This window comes from Pseudorca crassidens, chromosome 5 (assembly GCF_039906515.1).
Source record: "Pseudorca crassidens isolate mPseCra1 chromosome 5, mPseCra1.hap1, whole genome shotgun sequence".
Lineage (NCBI taxonomy): Eukaryota > Metazoa > Chordata > Mammalia > Artiodactyla > Delphinidae > Pseudorca > Pseudorca crassidens.
The window spans coordinates 148,854,773-148,877,299 of record NC_090300.1 but is presented as its reverse complement, the minus strand read 5'-3'; the positions used below and the strand labels follow the sequence as shown (position 1 = coordinate 148,877,299).

Here is a 22,527-nt window from a genome sequence, read left to right as displayed (position 1 = left end):
CCACCCTCTTCAGCCACCTCACTCAGAGGGGGTAAACTGAGGCCCGGAGCGGTGGACTGCCCCCTGCCACGCGGGTGAGCGGATCCCAAGGCTCTGGGCCCCACGCTACGTCCCTGCTGCTGGCGGGTGGGCGTAGCCGCCCCGGCCCAGCGACTCACCATGACCTTGATGATGCGGTTGATGGTGTCCTCGTCGATCTCGGTGGAGTCGGGCCGCATGGTGGCGTAGTTGTTCCGGTAGAGCTCGTGCGGCGTGTTGGCGATGTCCCGCAGGCCCTGCTCGTTCAGCTTCAGGTTGGGCGGCACCGCGAAGAGCCGGATGCCCTCCTCGCGGGCCCGCTCCGCCTGCAGCTTGATGCCCCCGCACGGGCTGCCCGTGACGTGGCCGTCGGTGATGATCACCGCGAAGTTGACCACCCCCTTGCCCACGTGCCGCCGGACCTCCTGGGTCATGTTAGCCAGCATGCAGTCGGTGAAGGTGCCGCGGCGGAAGGAGCTGATGCCCTGCAGGCTCTTGGTGAAGGAGGCCCGGTCGCTGCCGGGCGGGCTGAACACCTCCACCAGGTCGGAGAAGTGCAGGCCGCCGTAGCGCCAGCTCAGGGCCACCTGGTCCAGGTAGAGCTCGTCCTGCAGCTGGCTGATGAACTGCAGCACGAACTGCTGCATGTGGTAGAGCAGGCTGTCGGTGGGGGACTGCATGGTGATGCTCTCCGACGTGTCCAGCACGAAGTACACGTGGATCGGGCAGTCGGCCTTCTCTGGGGACGCACACGAGTCACCGCGGCGCCGGGGGCCCTTGCGCGGGCTGGGGCCGGGCTCAGCCCGCCCCGCCTCCCCGCAGCCCGCCCCGCCCCCGCCCCCCGGCCCCGCCCAGGCCTCGCCCGGCCTCGCCGCACCCACCCCGGTGGTACCTGGGCAGCTGTTCCTCTCGGAGGTGCTGGGGCTGATGACCTCCTGCTGCTGAGCGTGGACGGCCCCCAGGAGGCCCCAGAGCAGGAGGGCGGAGCAGGGGCCTGGGAGCATCTTGGCAGCGCGCGTGCGCCCCGACATCCTGCAGCAAGGGAGGGCGGCGCTGCAGACGGTGCCCCGCGCGCACAGCACGGTCCGAGCCCTACTCCCCAGACGGTGGGGGCGGCACACACGCGGCCGGCCAGCAGCTGGGCTCAGGGGGCTCCTATCCCCCTGCCCTGGATGGGCCACAAGCATTGACTGGGAGCAGAGACGGCAAGCTTTGGGCTCCGCTCCGGGTGGGACGCTCGCCACTCCTCCCTGCCCTGCAGACCCTGGGTGCGCTGGGCAGACAGGTGCGTCCTGGGAACTGAAAAGCCAGTGACTGGCATCAGTGAGGACAGAGGGGGGTCCTGCGGTGGGCAGGGCAGAGGGGTCGCTGGGGGCGACTGGGAGGAGGGGCACCCGGGGAGGGGAGAAAGGCCCAGGCTGGGCCGGGGTGCGCCTTGGTACTGGACGCCATGCTGACTGGGGGGAGGGGACGGCCTGGGGAGTGGAACGTGGGCGCTGACAAGAACAGGCCTGGAGGGCTGGCAGGCAGTGGCCTCCGGGTCCTGCTTTGTTGAGGGACGTGGGACATTTGCACAGGGTGCAGGGGACCCTTCTCCAGAGAGGTCACTGCGCCCTGGAATGTCTCTGCGGGGCCTGAGGTGGTCCTGATGCTGTGGCCTCTGCAGCCGAGCGCACCCTCTGCCGGACAAATGCAGTGAGAGGACCTCGAGGTGCGGCGGGGTGGGCTGGCTGGGCTCTGGGGACACGGTGTGAGGGGAAGGGGAACACTTCGTGGGAAGGCGAGGAAGGGGCTTGTCACCCTGCTGTTCCAGTGGGGACCCTGCAAACTGGTTCACTTGACGCCCCTGGAACAGAGGGTGAACCTGGTGAAGATGCAGCCCTGCTGGGGACTTGGGCTCTGCTGGCGGCCTGGGCCCCCGCATGGCTGGGTGCGAGAGGAGGCACCTGGAGGGCTCTGGAGGGAAGCAGAGGCGTCAGGGGCGCTTTGGTGCTGTTTTCGTGGTGATGCCCCTCAACGCTGTGGAAACCTCTCATTTTTGAGAGGAGGTGAATTTGCACTTGGGTTTAAGGTGAGAGGGGTTATTCCTGGCGTAGTTAGGGGTGCACAGGACGTGGTCCTGCCTCCCTCCGCATGGGGTCATGGTTAGCTCAAGAGGCTGTGAGGCTACAGGTAACGGTCATGACCCCGAGGGTGGCGACAGTTGCTGAGATTAAAGCAAGCCCCGTGGGAGTATCAGGAAATCCAGGAGGGCTTCCTGCAGGAGGTGATGGATATGCCCAGACTGAGGGAATGGCCAGAGGAAGGAAGCTCCTGGCCGAGAGGAGTCTGGTTTAGGGAGGTCTGGGGGCAACGCTCAATTGAGGTGAGGACTAAGAAGGTGGGGTGAGGGGCAGGCCAGGGGCTCAGAAGCACCCAGAGGCCAAGAGGGAGTCGGGCTGCACCAGCCAGAGCCAAGGGTCCAGAGCCATCAGCCACCGGCGACGGCCACCGTGGGACCTTAGTCAGAGGGCCAGTCAGGGCTGACCACTGAGATGCGGGCCCGGCTTTGTCCTCCACTACCCCTCACCCCGCTGCTCCATGGAGGAGAGACCGCAGAGAGGGCACCGTAAGGCCCACCATGTCCTGTCTGCTACAGATGAGAGGGGACAGAACGGAGGGGAGGCTTGCCCAGCTTGGCACTGTTCTCCATATGCACACATGTCACACGCCACACACACACATCACACACACATCACACACACAGACATCACATACACACATCACAGCATACCACACACGTCACATGCCACACACAGACATCACACATACACAGCACACACAGGCATCACACACACACATCACAAACACCACACACACATCACAGCACACCACACACACAGACATCACACACACACATCACAAACACCACACACACATCACAGCACACCACACACACGTCACACGCCACACACAGACATCACACACACAGCACACCACACACACGTCACATGCCACACACAGACATCACACACACACACAGTACACACACAGGCATCACACACACATCACAAACACCACACACACACACACACAGACATCACATACACATCACAAACACCACACACACACACATCACAGCACACGTCACATGCCACACACAGACATCACACAGACATCACACACACACAGCACACACACACAGACATCACACACGCACATCACAAACACCACACACCACACACACGTCACACGCCACACACACACATCACACACACAGCACACACACAGACATCACACAGGCACATCACAAACACCACACACCACATCACACAGACACACACAGCATACCACATGCGGATGTCACACACACATCACATACACCACACCACACACACACGGTGTACCACACACACGTCACATGCCACACACACATCACACAGCACACACCACACACAGACATCACCATACACACAGACATCACACACACAGCACACCACACATGTCACACACAGACATCACACACACAGCACACCACACATGTCACACACAGACATCACACACACAGACATCACCACACACACAGACATCACACACAGCACACCACACATGCATCACACACCACACACACAGAGCACACACACAGCACACCACACACACGTCACACACACACATCACACACACTCACACATCATACACCACACACAAAACACACATAATATATTAAAAGAAGCCCACATAATAAAGTGTACTGGTGGAAAATCGTACTCTCAAATGTAATGAAAAATTCTAAAAATATCTACCCAGGGGAAAAACACAACAGCAACAACAAAATACAGAAAACACCCAAAGGGAAAAATCACTTTGGCCTGTGGCAGGCAGCCTCCAAGGTGGCCCCCAGTTACTCTTGCCCATCCAGAGTCCTCTCACCCCCTGAATGGTCTCTGGCCAGTATGACCAACAGAATAACGTGGAAGTGATGCTGTGTGACTTGCACGACTGGGTCGTAAGAGGCAGGTGCCGTCTGCCTGGGCCCCTCTCCACTTGCTCGCTCTGGGGGAAGCCGGCTGCTGTGGCGTGAAGGCGCTCAAGCAGCCTTTGCAGAAGCTCGTGGGGGAGGTGATGAAGCCCACAGCCGACAGTGGTGAGTGAGCCATCGTGGAGGCAGACCCTCCACCTCAGCCAAGACTCAGATGACCGAGGCTGTGGCCCACATCCTGACTGCACCTCATGAGGGACCCTGAGCGAGAACCACCCAGCGAAGCCTCTCCTGATTCCTGGCCTGAATACATTACAAGATAGTAAACGTTTATTGTTTTAAATCACTAAGTTTTGGGTACTTTATTACACAGCAATAGACCACTAATAGAGGCATAAAACTTTTTCTCCACAACGTTGTCAACAGAAGATGAGACAATAATTCAGAATTTTGACAGGAAAATAAAATGACCCAAGGATGTCTCCCCAGCCAACTTATCTTTCACGTATAAGGATACACATCTCAGAACACTAAAAAGAGAGCTACCATATGGTCCAGCAATCCCACTCCTGGGCATATATCCAGACAAAACTCTAATTCAAAAAGATACATGCACCCCTATGTTCACAGCAGCACTATTCACAATAGCCAAGACATGGAAGCAACCTGAATGTCCACTGACAGATGAATGGATAAGGAAGATGTGGTATATTTATACAGTGGAATATTAGCCATAAAAACCCACAAAATAATGCCATTTGAAGCAACATGGATGCAACTAGAGATTATCACACCAAGTGAAGTTAAGTCAGACAGAGAAAGACAAATACCATATGATATCACTTACATACCGAATCTTAAAATATGACACAAATGAACTTATTACGAAACAGAAACAGACTCGCAGACATAGAGAACAGACTAGTGGTTGCCAAGGGGGATGGGGGGTGGGGGAGGGATAGATTGGAAGTTTGGGGTTAGAAGATGCAAACTATTATGTATAGAGTGGATAAACAACAAGGTCCTACTGTATAACACAGGGAACTCTATTCAATATCCTGGGATAAACCATAATGGAAGAGAATATAAAAAAGAATGGATATATGTGTATAGCTGAGTCGCTTTGCCATACAGCAGAGATTAGCACGTCATAAATCAACTATACTTCCATTAAAAATAAAAAAAGGATAAACATCTCAGATGTAAATGGGTTCACGTCTATGCCACCCACACACCATTCCTAAAAATATTCTGCAAGGAATTTCTGCAAACAATCGAGAAATGAATAAAGATAAATGAAAAGCAAAGAAACTTGAGATGTACAGTAAAATATAGAAAATGAAGGGAAAAGAACTGAAGCATAAAATTAAAAGCCAGAAATTTCACATAGATCAGTGTGACAATAAAGGTGTATGGCTTAAATTCTCCTGTAAAGACAAACTTTCCTAAATTGGGTCAAAAAATGAAACCCATTGCAATGAGGTTTATGAGTCACACTTTATGTAGAAAGTCACAGATGGTGTAAAGAAAATGGAGTGGGGAGGGATGGATGCAAACGGAGAGAAAGACGGGGCAGTGTTGTTGAGACACTAGAATTGAAGACAGAGGATGAGGGATGGGGCCCAGGAAAAGATAAAAGCTGCTGCAGTCCAGTTATAAATCTTTATGTACCTAATTTCATAACACAATATTACTTAAAGCACAATCGGTGAAAAATCAAAGAAAAAACTGACAGACTGCAACCAAGTAGACTTTAACTCATCTTTTTACGTTATTGACAGATCATATTAAAAAAAACAGAGGATCTGAATGTTATGTTTTATAAAACTTTGATAGTAACAAGCAAGGATTATGTATTTTCTAAACATAAAGGATTTGGATAATGTGCATAAAACACACCCACATATTACATATATACCTATGTTTTCAAAACCTACAAGTAGGGAACACACACTCTTTTAAAAATTTTACAGAATTCAATCCTAGAGTAAGCCACAAAGAAAGCTTTAATTTATTAAAAAAATGGAAATTTTACAGATAAAATTCTTTGAGCTACAATGCAAAATTTGTCACTAAGACGACATAGGGGAAAAAACCCCAAAACAAAGCACTTGAAATTGAAAAACTCTCGCAAAAAGTACATAGGAATTAGTGACAATGACGATGTACACTTAAAAACAAATATGAGAAGGCCAAAGCTATAATCGGGGGAAAATACCTAGCCTCAGATGCTTTATGTTATAAAATAAGAAATTAGTGTAACAAATTAGGCATGTGGTTAAAGAATAGGGACAAAAAATACTTAAAGAGATAAATCTCAGGAAAGCAAGAGAGAGAAAGTGGTAAAAAAAACCCAAAAACAATTGGTTGAAAAAAAACCTACAGTAGAATAATAAATACATCTAAGAGCTGGTTCTTCAAAAAGGCCAATAAAATAGAAAAAATTTTAGCAAGTCTAAGCAAGAATAAAAATGATGTAAACACACATATAGAAATATACAAATTTAAGGAGTAAAATAATAATAGATGAGGAGAGTTTTTATTGTTGTTTGTTTTTAAGAGCATACCAAGTGCAGCTTTGAGCTAGTAAACGTGAAAGACCGTTTTCTGGGAAAGTGGTCTCACCTCTAGAGAGGAGGTGAGGAACTGGCTGGACTCTGACTTGGAAGGAATGGAAACACTGGAAGGAAACACGTTTCCAAAGACTCTGGCCCAAACAGCTTTTGGGTGAGTTCTTTTGCATTTTCAAGAACAAACACTACTCTATTTAACTTATTTCAGAACATAAAAAGATAAGCTTTTCAATTCATTTGTTAACTTGGCAAAACCTAAGACCAAAACTTGATAAAAGATATCCCTAAAAGGAACTCTATAGATAGGTATCACTTTTGAATACAGTTGGAAAAATCCTAACTGATATTAGAAAATAAAATATAGTAGCGTGTTAAGGATAACTAAACCAGTACTAAGATGAAGTTAGTTAAAAATACAATGATGCAACATTAGGAAACATATTAATGTAAGTCACATTAATATAAGAAAGAAAATCATGTATAGGCGTACCTCAGAGATACTGTGGATTTGGTTCCAGACCACCATGATAGAGCAAACATTGCAATAAAGGAAGCTGAAGGAATTGTTTTGGTTTTCCAGTGCATGTAAAAGTTATGTTTACACTATACTGTAGTCTATTGTGTGCAATAGTGTTACGTCTTAAAAAACAATGTACATAACTTAATTAAAAATACCTTATTGCTAGAAAAAATGCTAGCCATTATCTGAGGCTTTAGTGAGTTGTAGTAGTAACATCAAAGACTGCTGATCATAGATCACCATAACAAGATAATAATGAAAAAGTCTGAAATATTGCAAGAATTATCCAAATGTGACAGACATAAAGTGAGCAAACGTGGTTGGAAAAATGGCGCTGATAAACTTGCTCAATGCAGGGTTGCCACAAACCTTCAATTTGTAAAAACCAAAACATCTGCAAGGTGCAATAAAGTGAAGTGCATTAAAACGAGGTATGTGTGTAATTGCTCTAAAAGAGCCCCCAAACATCCATTTGTGGTTAAACAAACAAACAAACAAGTCAAAACCTCATAAGAGACTTAGGAGTTGGATTAACATTATAAAAGTAAAACCTCATAAGAAACTTAGGTGTTGGATTAATATTATAAAGGATATAAATTTCAAATCAACAGCCACTATCAAATTTTACACAAAACCTAAATAGGTGTCCTTATCTTTGTGGGTCACAGACTCCTTTAAGAATCTGGACAGTTTCACCTGACACATATGCACAGATTACTCATATACAGAAACCAAAGTCCTCATTAATTCAGGGGGTCCATCTATGGAACTGACTCTGGATTAAAAACTCCTGCACTTGAAGAATGACCATTAGAGTACAAAAAATAAAAAAGACAAAGAGTGTTGATCTCATTATATTATTCACTGTTGTATTCGAAGCCAATGCAATAAGACAGTAAACAGAAACAAAATGTAAGTCTTGGAAAGGAAGAGATAGGAACTGTCCTTATTAAAGATGGGACTGTCTACCTAGAAAATCCAATAAAAGCAATTGAATAAAGTTTAGGGGAGAGAGAAAGGGGTATTCAATGAGGCAATTATAAGAAAAAAATACACAAAAATCTACCGATTTTCTTCTATCAGCAACAACCAATTAGAAAACGTAATGGAAAAATAACTATTTACACTAGCAAGAAAAACAACTTAAATCCAAGGAATAAACTTAATAAGAATCTACGGATGTGCAGGACTTATGAAAAAGTTTCTAAGGAACACAGTGGAGAGACAAACCTTGTTTTTGGATGACAGCCACGATATTTAAGAATATCAGTTATTTCTAACTGAATCTATAATTGAATGTAATTTTGATTAAAATTTCCAATAAAACTTTTTGCTTTTTTTGCCATTATGTGTTGACAAAATGAATCTAAGATTTACCTGGAAGAAAAAGAGTAGCTGAGAAAAATAAAAAATGAAGGGTGATGAAACTTGTGTTATCAAGTGCAATAATGGAATACAATTACAGTAATAAAGCATTAGTGGTTTTGGTGCTGGAATGGCCAACAGACCACACAGCAGTGGCATAACACCACATGAGAACTGAGGAAATGAGACGGCTGCTTTTCAGAGCACTGAGAGAAGGCTGGGAAAAGGGGTCACGATGTGATTAGAAATAAAGTAATCGCACCTCACACAGTACACCCAAATAAAGTCCAGGAGAAGTAAGTAACTGAGTGTAAAACATGGACCAAAAAGCCTTTGAAGGAAACAGAAAAGATGAAATGACAGTGAAATGTCTTATGATTACTCTGCACCAGACACTATGCTACATCTTTTCTTTTAACCCTCACAAGAGCCCTTGTGGATAGCACACTGGTGCTATTATAATCCCCATTTCATAGATGAGGAAACTGAGACTGAGACAGGTAACTTGTCCTCGGTGCTCAGATAATAGCTGACATCCAAATCCAGGCAGCATGGTTCCGAGTCCACACTCATGATAACTGGGCTCCCACATATCACCTTCGTTAAAACAAAACAACGTGAGCAGAGGGGAAACATGCCAAGAGCCAGGCAACCATATTCCCAATGCATGATCAAGGTTTCATATTCTTAAGGTTTAAAATTTTGATGGCCTATTATTGTGTAAATGTTTACAAGTGTAATATATTTTTGTTGTTTTAAACTTTTTATTAATATATAATGTCCTTCTTTGCCTCTTGTAACTCTTTTTGATTTAAAGTCCATTTTAATCTGGTGTTAGTATAGCTACGTCTGCTCTCTTTTGGTTCCTATTTGCATGGAATAACATTTTCAATCCATTCACTTCAAACCTATTTGTGTCTTTGGTCCTAAAATGAATCTTTTGTAGACAGCATATAGTTGGATCTCATTTTTTTAATATCCATTCTGCCAGTCTCTGTCTTTTGCTTGGACAGTTTAATCCATTTACAGTTAAAGTAACTACTGATAAGGAGAGACTTACTTCTGTAGTTTTGCTATTTGTTTCCTACGTAGTTATAGCTTTTTTGTTCCTCATTTCCTGCATTACTGTTTCCTTTTGTGTGCAGCTGATTTTTGTTGTAAAACATTTACATCCCTTCCTCATTTCTTTTTTTTTTTTTTTGCGGTACACGAGCCTCTCACTGTTGTGGCCTCTCCCACTGCGGAGCACAGGCTCCGGACGCGCAGGCTCAGCGGCCATGGCTCACGGGCCTAGCCGCTCCGCAGCATGTGGGATCTTCCCGGACCGGGGGCATGAACCCGTGTCCCCTGCATCGGCAGGTGGACTCTCAACCACTGCACCACCAGGGAAGCCCCCTCATTTCCTTTTGTGCATATTCTTTTGGTACCTTCTTTATGGTTACCATGGGATTACATTTAACATTCTAAAGTTATAACAATATAATTTGAATTTATGCCAGTTTAACTTCAACAACACATTAAAAAATCTGCTTCTTTAAAAGCTCCCTCCCTATCCCTTTCAGTTATTGATGTCACAAAATTACATCTTTACATATTTTGTGTCCCAAAACACAAGCAAATGTTATTTTTAATGCATTGGTCCCTTAAATTATGTAGAAAACAAAATGTGGAGTTACAATAATGCTAGTTTTAAGAACAGAGCTGGACAAATCATGCACCCTGAATTCAGACTATACTACAAAGCTACAGTAATCAAAACAGTATGGTACTGGCACAAAAACAGACACATAGATCAATGGAAAAGAACAGAGAGCCCAGTGCATAAACCCATGCATGTATGGTCAATTAATCTATGACAAAGGAGGCAAGAATATACAATGGAGAAAAGACAGTCTCTTCAATAAGTGGTGCTGGGAAAACGGGACAGCTAAATGTAAAAGAGTGAAACTAGAACATTCTCTAACACTACATACAATAACAAACTCAAGATGGATTAAAGACCTAAATGTAAGACCAGATTCCATAAAACCCCTAGAGGAAAACATGGGCATAACACTCTTTGATATAAATCACAGCAATATTCTTTTGGCTCTCTCTCCTAAAACAAAGGAAATAAAACCGAAATTAAACAACTGGAACCTAATTAAACTTAAAAGCTTTTGCACAGCGAAGGAAACCATCCACAAAACGAAAAGACAACCTACTGAATGGGAAGAAATATTTGCAAATGATATGACCAATAAGGTGTTAATATCCAAGACATATAAACAGCTCATACAACTCAACACCAAAAACACAAACAACCCAATTAAAAAGTGGGCAGATTTCACCAAGGAAGACATACAGATGGCCAAGAGGCACATGAAAAGATGCTCAACATCACTAATTATTAGAAAAATGCAAATCAAAACTACAATGAGGTATCAACTCACACCAGTCAGAATGGCCATTATCAAAAAAGCTAGAAACAATAAATGCTGGAAAGGGTATGGTGAAAAGGGAACCCTCCTACACTGTTGGTGCGAATGTAAATTGATACAGCCACTATGGAAAACAGTATGGAGGTTCCTTAAAAAAGTAGGAATAGAACTACCATATGACCCAGCAATCCCACTACTGGGCATATACCCTGAGAAAACCATAATTCAAAAAGAGACATGCACCACAATGCTCATTGCAGCACTATTTACAATAGCCAGGACATGGAACCAACCTAAATGTCCATCAACAGACGAATGGATAAAGAAGATGTGGCACAGATATACAATGGACTATTACTCAGCCATAAAAAGAAACGAAATTGAGTTATTTGTAGTGAGGTGGATGGACCTAGAGTCTGTCTACAGAGTGAAGTGAGTCAGAAAGAGAAAAATACCGTATGCTAATGCAGATACATGGAATCTAAACAAACAAACAAAAAAGGTACTGATGAACATAGTTGCAGGTCAGGAATAAAGAAGTAGGTATAGAGAATGGACTTGAGGACATGGGGTGGGAGGGTGAAGCTGGGGTGAGTGAGAGTAGCATCAGCATATACACATTACCGAATGTAAAATCATTGGCTGGTGGGAAGCAGCAGCATAGCACAGCGAGATGGGCTCCATGCTTTGCGATGACCCAGAGGGGTGGGATAGGGAGGATGGGAGGGAGGCTCAAGAGGGAGGGGATATGGGGACACGTGTATGCATATGGCTGATTCACTTTTTTGTGCAACAGAAACTAACACGGTATTGTGAAGCAATCATAAAAACAAAAATGGGCAGAAGAACTGAATAGACATTTTTCCAAAGAGGAAATGGCCAACAGGCACAGGAAAAGATGCTCAACATTGCTAATCATCAGGGAATTGCAAATCAAAACCACAATGAGATATCACCTCACACCTGTCAGAATGGCTATCGTCAAAAAGAACACAAATAACAAATGTTGGTGAGGATGTGAAGAAAAGGGAACCCTCATGCACTACTGATGGGAATATAAGTTGGTGCATCCTTTGTGGAAAACAATATGGAGGTTTCTCAAAAAACTAAAAGTACAACTACCATATGACCCAGCAATTCCACTCTTGGGTATATATTAGATTAATAATTTAAAAAATGTATTAGTCTTTCAAATCATGTAGGAAAAAAAGCGAGTTACATGCCATTGTTACAGTAATTATTGTTATAATAATAATAGCTTTATAATTGCTCATGTATTTACCTTTACTGAGAGCTTCATATTTTCACATGACTTCAAGCTACTGTCTAGTGTCCTTTCATTTCACCTGCAGGACCCTCTTGAGCATTTCTTACAGGGCAGGTCTAGCAGTAATGGACTCTTTCAGCTTTTGTTTATCTGGGAATGTTTTAAGTTTGCCTTCACTTTTGGGGGACAATTAGGCTGGACATAGAATTTTCAGGCAACAGGTGTTTTTCCATTTAGCATTTTGAATATATCAACACCCTGCCTTTGGTCTCCAAAGTTTCTGACGAGAAATCTTCTGGTAATCCTATTGAGAATCCCTTGGATATGACGAGTCACTTCTCTCTTGCCGATTTCAAAATTCTCTCTTTGTTTTTGTCTTTTGACAGTTTGATTATAATGTGTATCAGTGTGAGTCTCTAAGTTCATCGTACTTGTCTTGGATGTTTATATTCATGTCATTCATCAAATTTGGGAAGTTTCTTCACATATTTCTGCTGCCCCTTTCTCTCTCATCTCCGTCTGGGACTCCCCAAACAAGTATTCATGTCCTTTAGGTTCTGTTCACTTTTCTTTAATCTTTTTTCTTTCTGCTCCTCAGACTCATAATTTCCATTGTCTTATCTTCAACATCACTAACACTTTCTTCTGTCTTCTCAAATTGGCCTTTGCATCCCTCTAATAAGTAACTAAAAGCCATTGTATTCTTCAGCTCTATTAAATCGTTTTGCATTCTACCTAGGTTTTCTATTTATTGATATTTCTATTTTGTTCATACATTATTTTCTTGACTTTCTCCACATCTTCCTTTAGTTCCTTGAGCATCTTTAAGGTGGTTGTGTTAAAGTCTTTGTCTAGTAGATCCACCATCAGGTCTTTTTCAGGGACAATTTTGGTTGGTTTATATTTTTTCCTTTGAGTGGGCCATACTTTCCTGTTCCTTTGTCTGCCTTTTGATTTTCTGTTAAAAACTGGACATTTGAATCTAAAATGGTAACTCTGGAAATCAGATTCTTGTCCTTCCCTAGGGTTTGCTGTTCTTGATTGTTTGTTTGTTTTCATTTTTATTTTTTGTTTTTGATTGTCGTAGTAGGCTGTCTCTGTGCCAAGGTTCAGCCTGAGGAGTAAAGGTAAGGTCTTCTCATTTCCTTCCTGAGCCTGCACTTTCCCCCAGGCATGTGCAGTTCCTGTCTAATTTCCCCTGTATATGCAGTTGCTTTTGAATGTCATAATCTTCAATGTCTGGCTCCCAAAAGGAGAAAAAGAGAAAAATGAATGGGGGAAAAAAGGTGCCGGCCCTTTAAATCTCTGGTTGAAGTCAGTTCAACCAGAGAGGGGGAGGCTTGCAATGATGAGGAGAAGTGTAACAACAGTGGAAGCCTCAATAAATTTAAAAAGAAAATAACATAAAATGTATCTTCTCTAATCACAATGGGATGACTTTAGAAGTCAGTAACAGAAGGAAAACTGAAAAATTCACAAAATTGTGGGAATTAAACAACTCACCCTTAAACAACCAATAGAATAGGTCAAAGAAGAATCACAAGGGAAATTAGAAAATACTCAGAGACTGATAAAAATGAAAACAAGACACAGCAAACATATGAAACACAGTGAAAGCAGTATGAAGAAGAAAATTTACAGCTACAAATGTTTACATAAAACAGCAAGAAAGATCTCAAATTAACAACCTAACTTTACCTTTACAACTTAAGGAACTAGAAAAAGAACAAATTAACAGCTAGCGGAAGGAATGAAATAATAAATACTAGAGCAGAGATAAATGAAATAAATAGAAAAACAATAGAGAAAAATCAATGAAACCAAAAGTCAATTCTTCAAAAAGTTCAACAACACTGACAAATCTTTAGCTAGACGGACTAAGAAAAAAAGAGAATACTCAAATTACTAACATCAGACATGGAAGTGGGAAATTAGTACTGATTCTACAGAAATAAAAAGAATTATAAGAGAGTACTAGAATCAGTTGTTTGCTAACAAATTAGATAACCTAGATGAAATGGACAAATTCCTAGAAACACAAAACCTACAAAGACAAAACCATGAAGAAATAGAAATTCTGAATAGACCTGTAATTAGTAAGGAGTTTGAATCAGTAATTGAAAATCTCCTTTCAAAGAAAAGCCCTGGACCTGATGGCTTTACTGGTGAATTCTAGGAAGCATTTAAACTAGGAAGCATTAATTCTAGGAAGCATTGAACTAACATCAATACTTGTCAAACTTTTCAAAAAAATTGAAGAGGAGGGAATACCCCCAAACTCATTCTATGAAGTCAGCATTACCCTGATACCAAAGCCAGACAAAGACACTACAAGAAAAGAAAACTACAGACCAATATCCTTTATCAACATGGATACAAAAATCATCAACAAAATATTAGCAAACAGAATTCAACAGGATAGAAAAAGGATTAAACATCATGACCAACTGGGATTTATTCCTGGAATGCAAAGATGATTCAACATATGAAAATCAATTAATGTAACACACCACATTAACAGAATGAAAGAAAAACCCACATGATCATCTCAACTGATGCAGAAAAATCTTTTGATAAAATTCAATATCCTTTCATGATTAAAGAATTCAACAAACTAGGAATAGATGGAAACTACCTCAGTATAATAAAAGACATTTATAATAATCCCACAACTAACATCATACTCAATTGTGAGAGACTATAGGCTTTTCCTCTAAGGTCAGGAACAAAGCAAAGATGCCCACTTTCACCATTTCTATTCAACATAGTATTGGAAGTCCCAGCCAGAGCAATTAGGCAAGAAAGAGAAACAAAAGGCATTCAAACTGTAAAGGAAGAAGTAAAATTATCTCTGTTCACAGATGATATGATTGTATAGGTAGAAAATCCTGAAGAGTCCACAAAAAGAAACTGTTACAATAAATGAATTCAGCTAAGTAGCAGGAAACAAAGTCAACACACAAAAATCAGTTGCATTTCTATACACTAACAATGAATAACACAAAAAGGAAAATAAGAAAACAATTCCATTTACATTTGCATCAAAAGAATAAAATACTTAGGAATTATTTTTACCAAAGAAGTGAAAGACTCATTAAAAAATATAAAACATTTATAAGAGAAATTAAAGAAGATATAAATAAATGGAAAGATATACTGTGTTTATAGATTGGAAGAATTAATATTAAGATGTCAATACTATCCCAAGTGATTCACAGATTTAATGCAATCTCCCTCAAAATCTCAATAATGACTTTTGCAGAAATGGAAGAAACCACTCTAAAATTCGCAAAGAATCTCAAGAGACCCTGAATAGCATGAACAATTCTAAAAGAGAAGAACAAAGTGAGGAACAAACTTCCTGATTTCAAAATTTACTACAAAGCTACACTAATCAAAACAGTATGGCACTGGGATACAGGGACATCTAGACAAATGGAATAGAGTCCAAAAATAACCCTCACGTATGTAATCAAACAATTTTCAACAAGGCTGTCATGACCAGTTGGTGGGGGAAAAGACACTTTTTCAACAAATGGTGCCATTTGTTGGATATCCACATGGATATCCACATTCTAAAGAATGAAGTTGGACCTTACCTAACACCATACACAAAAATTAACTCAAAACGGATCCATGATTTAAGTGTAAGACCTAAATTTATAAAACTTCTAGAAGAAAACAGAAGGCAAAACTCTTCACAATACTGGATTTGGCAATGCTTTCTTGAATATGACACCAAAAGCACAAGCAACTAAAGAAAAAAATAGGCATACTGGATTTCATGAAAATTTTAAAAATTTGTGCATCAAAAGACACTATTCAGCCTGGTCCAGGGCACTCCTTTTTGTGTCCTTCCACCAGTCATGGGCAGGGTCTGAGCGGTTCACTGGGGGCGGAGATGCATCTTTGGGGAGGGCAGTGAGGCTCTGGGGCTGTGAGGGGAGGGCAGCCTGGCACCAGAGGAGGCAGCGAAGCCTCAGAACACGAGGCTTCGGGACCCAGGATGAGGAGTCCCCAGGCCGGCTGCTGCCTTTGGGACCCCAGGGTAGCACAAGAGGCGAGGTTATTGTAATTCAGGATGTGAAGGGCACAGTCGATATGTACCATCTTCTGGAATGTCCACCAAGGAACTCTGAAAATGATGACCTAGCAATCAGTTTGGTTCTTGATCCCTATTTCGGTTTTCAAACACACAAAATGAATACTAGCTTTCGGTCTCTTACAGGAAGGCAAGAAGAACTAAAGGAAGTGATCGAACATTTTAAGAAAGACGAGCACTTGGAGAAAGCCGTCAAATGTCTGACTTTGCAACAACAAAAATGATGCAGGAGGAGCAACTAAGCCCGTGCACCACAACTACTGAGCCTGCGCTCTAGAGCCCGTGAGCCACAACTACTGAGCCCACACACCACAACTACTGAAGCCCACATGCCACAACTACTGAGCCTACACTCTAGAGCCCGTGGGCCACAGCTACTGAGCCCACGTGCCACAACTACTGAAGCCCGCGTGCTTAGAGTCCGTGCTCCACGAAAAGAGAAGCCACCGCAATGAGAAGCCTGCACACCGCAACAAATAGTAGCCCCTGCTCACCGCAACTAGAGAAAGCCCACGAGCAGCAACAAAGACCCAATGCAGCCATAAATAAATAAATAAACAAAATAAATTTATAAAAGAAAATGATGCAGGAGAATTTATTCAAGGAACACGTATTTATTTACTTGCGAATGTTTGCAACTGACAGTGGATTTGAAATAATGCCTTGTAACAGATACTCATTAGAACAAAATAGAGCCAAAATAATTGCAACAAAAGAGTGGAAACGCAATGACAAAACAGAATTACTGGTGGGTTGTGTGGCTGAGCTTTCAGCAATTGAGGAGAACATCCTACTTGGACCCAGAGAAAAACGACTTCAGTGCTGTGTGTTCCAGAAGGAAAAGCCGTGCTCAGCCCGCCTTGGTCCTGCTACACTCACAAACCATGACTGCAGACCAAGTGTGGGTTTGTGTCAGTTGGCCAAGACACAGCAAGTGCGAAGGCTCTAAGAGATGCTGAACCTGGAGAAGAAATTCTTGTTATTATGGAGATGGGTTTCTGGGGGGCAATAATGAGTTCTGTGAGCGTTACACTTGTGAGAGACGGCAACTGGCGCTTTTAAATCCAGAGCAGGACTGCTTGATTCTGCTCCTGTTATCAATAGAAAATATGGACTCAGAGAAGCAGTAAACCTTTAAATAGGCTTCATGTGTTAGGTGACAGCAGTAAGAATTCAGTCAGTCAGTTCTAACACTGATGCAGATACCACTCAGGAATAAAAACAAGGCAAGGTCGTCATACGTTTGAAAGAAACCTTTCCACGGTGTTAGCTTCTCTGTGATGATGCTGTCAGGTCCCACGAGAAGACAAAGGACGAGGTGGCGTCACACAGGCACACACGTGTTCCACGCCTGGTCAGTCTGTTAGGCTGGATGGTGGACTTGGGGAGTTCATAGCGTCTGGCCTCAAGGCTCCCCACCCCCTTTTTACAACTTGCTTGCCTTTTTCAAAATGAGCTGACGCAATTCACCAAACCACCAGTTTCCAGAATCAGAACTGTGATAGAGGAGCATTCTGAATGTTGCTCTACTATGACATGTTGTAACAGCCACTCCTCAAAGCAGCAAGAGAGACGAAGAGGAGAAAGAAGTGAGCTTGAAGGTACCAGTGGCGAGTGCAGGTAGAGCCTAATGGAAACTGGAGAAAGACAGAATGAAGAATAAAGAGAAAAGAGAGAAGAAAGCCTAAACAAGCAAAAGAAAACACATCATGTTTGTGGAGCTTTGAAGTCCTGGAATCACTGTGATCGCTACTGTTTTGCATCTGGGTGACACCAGTTTTCTCTAGTTGCCCCTAAAGCAGTAGCCTCTTTAGTCTGACTTGTCTCTGACAGGAATAAAGTTTAGAAGTTTTAACCTGATGGTCCCCACAGCGCACCTGCTTTGGCACTATAAATGTCCATACATACCTCTCAGCACGTAAGTACCGTCTGAGGTCTGATTATTTCGGCTCTTCTCCCTGTGTCTTCAGATGTCTTCAGCCCAACTCTGGGTGCTCCTCTCCACTACAGAAGAGCCCAAAGAAAAGGGAGGGTGTCTCCCACGATGGTGACTGTCACTTCCATGAAGTCTGACTCTACCTGCTGCTGGGGGTCAGAGGCCAGGGCTAACCTCTGCTGTGGAAAAGTGATACTGTGTTCCTATTCCAGTCTTTAACGTCCAAAGTGAACAAAGACAGGCAGTCAGTCTGTCATTTACCATTGACTGTTGGTTTTAATAATAAATGCAGAACAATACAAAAGAGACACTATCCAGAGAGTCAAAGGGCAGCCTACATAATTGGATCAGATAAGGGATTAATATCCAGAATATATAGAGAACTGAAACTCAACAACCAAAACCCCAGCAACCTGATTCAGAAATGGGCAAAGGGCTTGAACAGACATTTCCCTAAAGGAGTTATACCAATGGCCAATAAGCACATGAAAAAATGCTCAACGTCACTCATCATTAGGGAAATGAAAATCAAAATTACGATGAGCTATCACCTTACACTCATTAGGATGGACAGTATCAGAAAACAAGAAATGTTGGAGAGATAAGGGGAAATTGCAATTGCTGGTGGGAATGTGCAAATGTAGAGCTGTATGGAAAATAGTATGGTGGCCGCTCAAAGAATAAAAGTAGAATTACCATATGATCTACCAGTTCTACTTCTGGGGATACAGAGACTCAAAGGAATTGAAAGTTGGGTCTCAAAGAGATATTTGCACAACAATGTTCATAGCAGTATTACTCAGAATAACTAAAATGTGGAAGCAACCCAGGTGTCCATTGACGGACGAATGGAAAAGCATAATGTGGTCCATCCACACAATGGAATATTATTCAGCCTTGAAAAGAAGGAAATTCTGACACATGCTATGACATGGATGAAACTTGAGGACATTATACTGAGTGAAATAAACCACACACAGAAAGACGACTACTGTATGATTCACTTATATGAGGTACTTTGAATATCTCAGAAATCACAGCGACAGAAAGTAGAATGGCAGTTGCCAGGGGCTGGGGGAGGGGGGATTGGGGAGTTAGTGTTTAATGGGACAGAGTTTCAGTTTTACAAGATGAAAAGAGTTCTGGAAATGGGCGGTGGTGATGGTATCACAATATGAAGGTACTTAATAGCACTGAACTATACATTTAAAAATGCTTCAGATGGTAGATTTTATGTTATGTGTACTTAACGACAATTTTGAAAAATTAGGGGAAAACACCTCTTACAAAGTAGTAAACAATGAGCGCCCATTAGGAAGATGGGGAAGATGAGCAAAGTAACAGCAGCGCAAATGGTCAGTGATCGAGCTGCACAAAAACCAAGGACATGCAGGCAAACCACCAAGGCACCATCCCTCATCTATGAAACTGGCAAACAGGACAGAAAACCAGACACTGTCCACAGCCAGAGCACCAGGGCCCGTCTCCACTCCTCTGGTGGCTCTGACAACAGGTTTGGAAGCCTTGACACTTTTCAGAACTTTTGACCCAGACTCTGCTCTCCAAGGTGCAGTCCCCCACAGCGGGGATGCCCACCCTCCGTCTGCCCGTCACAGGGTCTACAGTGGGCCCCCGGAGGCTAACCGCTGGCGGGGCGTGGGGATGCCGGCCTGTTCAGATCTCCGCGGCAGATCTGCACCTGGTCTTTGCAGGGTGTTGCTTTCTGATTTGGCCCAATCCCAGCACATGCTTCAGGGCGGGGACCGGCCCCCCAGGTCCTGTTCAGTGGGCAGCACCCCACGAACCCTGCTTCTTTGCAGGTGTGCCCCACACCAGGGTCCCCCGGCTTTGCACAAATGTTTGAAAGGAGCCACAGGAAGGAGAGACCCACTGGAACACGGGGCTGTGTTTAAAGGAAAAGAATCAAACTATTTGAGTTTTTCTTAAAATAATCACAAGAGCTAGGTTTCCCAGCATTGTAAAGCACTCGTGGCCGCAAACACGGTCTCCCTATACCCTGTGCACCTAGACACCTTGTTCTACAGATGAAAAGCAGCGCCAGAGAGGAGGCTGGGCTTGGCCCACACCCTCTGCTGAGGCCCCGGGAAGACCCCTGGGTCCTGCTCCTCTCCCAGGCACCGGCCCATCCCAGGGAGCTCATCTGACACCTGAGGGACCTCAGGCGGGCCTGCTGCACAACAGAGCTGCCTGTGCTGGCTGGCGATGCAGAGTCCGCTGGGCGTGGATGTGCCCTGCCCGGTGCAGGGCTGCACTCCACCCGACCAGGTGACCCAGCGGCTGGAGCTTGGCTTTCACCTGGATGTTGCCTTCCCTGTTGTTTCCACTGTGGACATGCCCAACCTGCCCCCAACCTGCCGCGGTTTTCACAGGCCTCCCAGGTCACTTTCATCAGCCCAGGGTGGCAGCTTCCCGGGGGCCAGAGTGGCCCAGTGGCCCACTGAGACCCACGTTCTGCCAAGGGGACACATCTGCGCCCCTTGCATCCAGCCCCTCCAGTTACCTATGCCCCGGGGGCCCAGGCCCTCTCCCCCACCCAGCTCTCCTGCCTCGGAATGGCAGAAGGAAGGCAGACCACTTTCCTCCCTCCTGGGAGCCCCCAGCGCCGTCCAGCCTCCTGGCCCTGGTGAGGCAGACAGGGAATAAACTCCAACGCAAGATGGCCTCCAAGCCAGAACTTCTATACTGGAAACAAAACCCAGGGAAATCTGTGTCCCTCAACCCTCCTTTTTGGGTGTCCCTCTACAAGTGCAGATCTTTCCCTTGGGGACAGTTGGGTGACCTGGGGGGGTAGGAGCCATCAGCTTTCTCCCTGGGTTCAGGGGACCATTCTCTGGGGCCCCCAGGCAGGATGGCAGGCACCCCAGGGCGCCACCCTGCCGTTTTTGGTTGTTGTTACCAGCATCAGCTGATACTCTCAGCGGCTGATCTCCCCACCCCCTCAGTGGGTGCTGGGCCCTGTCCTGGGCTCTGCTGGGCCCGTGAGGAGCCCTGGGTGGGTGTGGGGCCCGACCAGCAGACTTTGTCGGGGGGATGCCGGTGCGCCCCTCCAGCCTCAGAGGAATAGGGGCAGGCTGGGCTCCTAATGACTCCTGGGTAGAGTGGGGTGTGGCCTGTGCTCTCCCCATCCCTGCTCACCCCTGCTTCCGGGTAGCAGAGACCCCCTCTTCCCCTGCAGTCCGAGTGCCCGGGAAGCTGGCCCCTCAGAGTTCATTCTAGGGGCCAGTCCTTCCAGGGGGACGAGGTACATCCGCTCCCTCTCAGCCGAGCTGAGGAGGGGGGCCAGCACCCCTGGAGACCCTGTGCTCAGTTCCGTTGGTGGGGGGGGGGTCCTCTCATGGGAGTGAGCTGGGCTCCTGAACCTCCGGAGATGTCCCCGGGCCCGAGACAGAACCAAGCCGCCCAGGAGCGGCCAAGGGTCTGGCTGCAGATGGGGGACCCGGGCAGGGACGGCAGGCGCCGTGGCCTCAGCACCGCGCCGGGAACCGGGAGACCAGCTCGGCCCCAGGAGAGGCGGGAACAGACGGACGGGCCCCCGCGCGAGGCGCCCCAGGCGCGGACCCGAGGGCGCCGAGCGAGGCCGGCGGTGGAAGTGGGGGCACCGCGGCGGGCGCGTCCCGCGGCGAACGCCAAGTCGCTGCGTCCCGGCGCCGAGACGGACCGCGCTGCCCAGGGCCTTACCTGACCACGCGTCGGGAGCCCTCGCCGGACTCTTCCCGAGCGCAGAGGCTCCGGGTCCAGTCGGTGCGAGACGGCGCCGAGTGGGCAGGGGGAGGGGCCGCTGCTAGGCCCCGCCCCTGCCCCCGCCCCGCCCCGCTCCGCGCCCACAGAGGCCACCGGGAGACGCTGCGGCCCCGCGCATGGAGGCGGGGCGGGGCCGAGAGGGGACCCGAGGGGCCGGGAGGGGACCGGAGGGGGCAGGGGTGCGGGGAGTCTGGGGACGGGGCGGGAGAGCGGCCCTTCGAGGACAGGACCCGTCCCCGCCCTCGGCCTGCTGCTCCGACTGGACGCCTGCCCACCTCCCTGCCTGCTGCCCGCCCCCGCCCATTTCCCCGCGACCAGCGGCGTCTACTCCGGGGCCTGGGGCGCCTCGGACTCCCCAATCACTCGCCCCTTGAGGGAGCAGCCCTGGGAGGCCGCAGGGTCCTCCCGCCCGGCGTCCCCTCCCCACGTCCCCCTTGCTAAGGACCAGCGAGCTGGGGTCTTCTTCCTCGTGCAGGGACACGCAGCAATGTGACCCACTGATCACAACGTGTGTCCAGTTGTGGGGTCCCTGCCCCTCAGGGGTGAAAGGCCGGCCGGGGAGGGGCAAGGGCAGCCAGGACAGTGGGAGCCTCAGGCGCTCTGGGT

At 45.9% G+C, this 22,527-nt stretch overlaps 1 protein-coding gene and 1 pseudogene across 5 annotated transcripts in view; one reads left to right on the top strand and one right to left on the bottom strand.

The window, feature by feature from the left end:
- Nucleotides 1-21,992, bottom strand: part of COL6A2 (collagen type VI alpha 2 chain) — a 37,374-nt gene extending 15,382 nt beyond the window's left edge. For 4 of the 5 annotated variants that reach the window (XM_067739720.1, XM_067739721.1, XM_067739723.1 and 1 more), the window contains exons 1-3: nt 21,859-21,992; nt 911-1,050; nt 159-757 (exon numbers count right to left, since the gene is read on the bottom strand). In XM_067739720.1, coding sequence (XP_067595821.1) covers nt 159-757; nt 911-1,049 — 738 coding nt within the window. In that variant the 5' untranslated portion in view covers nt 1,050; nt 21,859-21,992. Of the gene's footprint in view, nt 1-158; nt 758-910; nt 1,051-18,131; nt 18,228-21,858 lie in introns of all 5 variants that reach the window. The other variant, XM_067739722.1, reaches the window with a different exon arrangement.
- On the top strand, nt 16,458-19,192 carry LOC137225551 (histone-lysine N-methyltransferase KMT5B pseudogene; annotated as a pseudogene).
- Nucleotides 21,993-22,527: the final 535 nt, after the last annotated feature.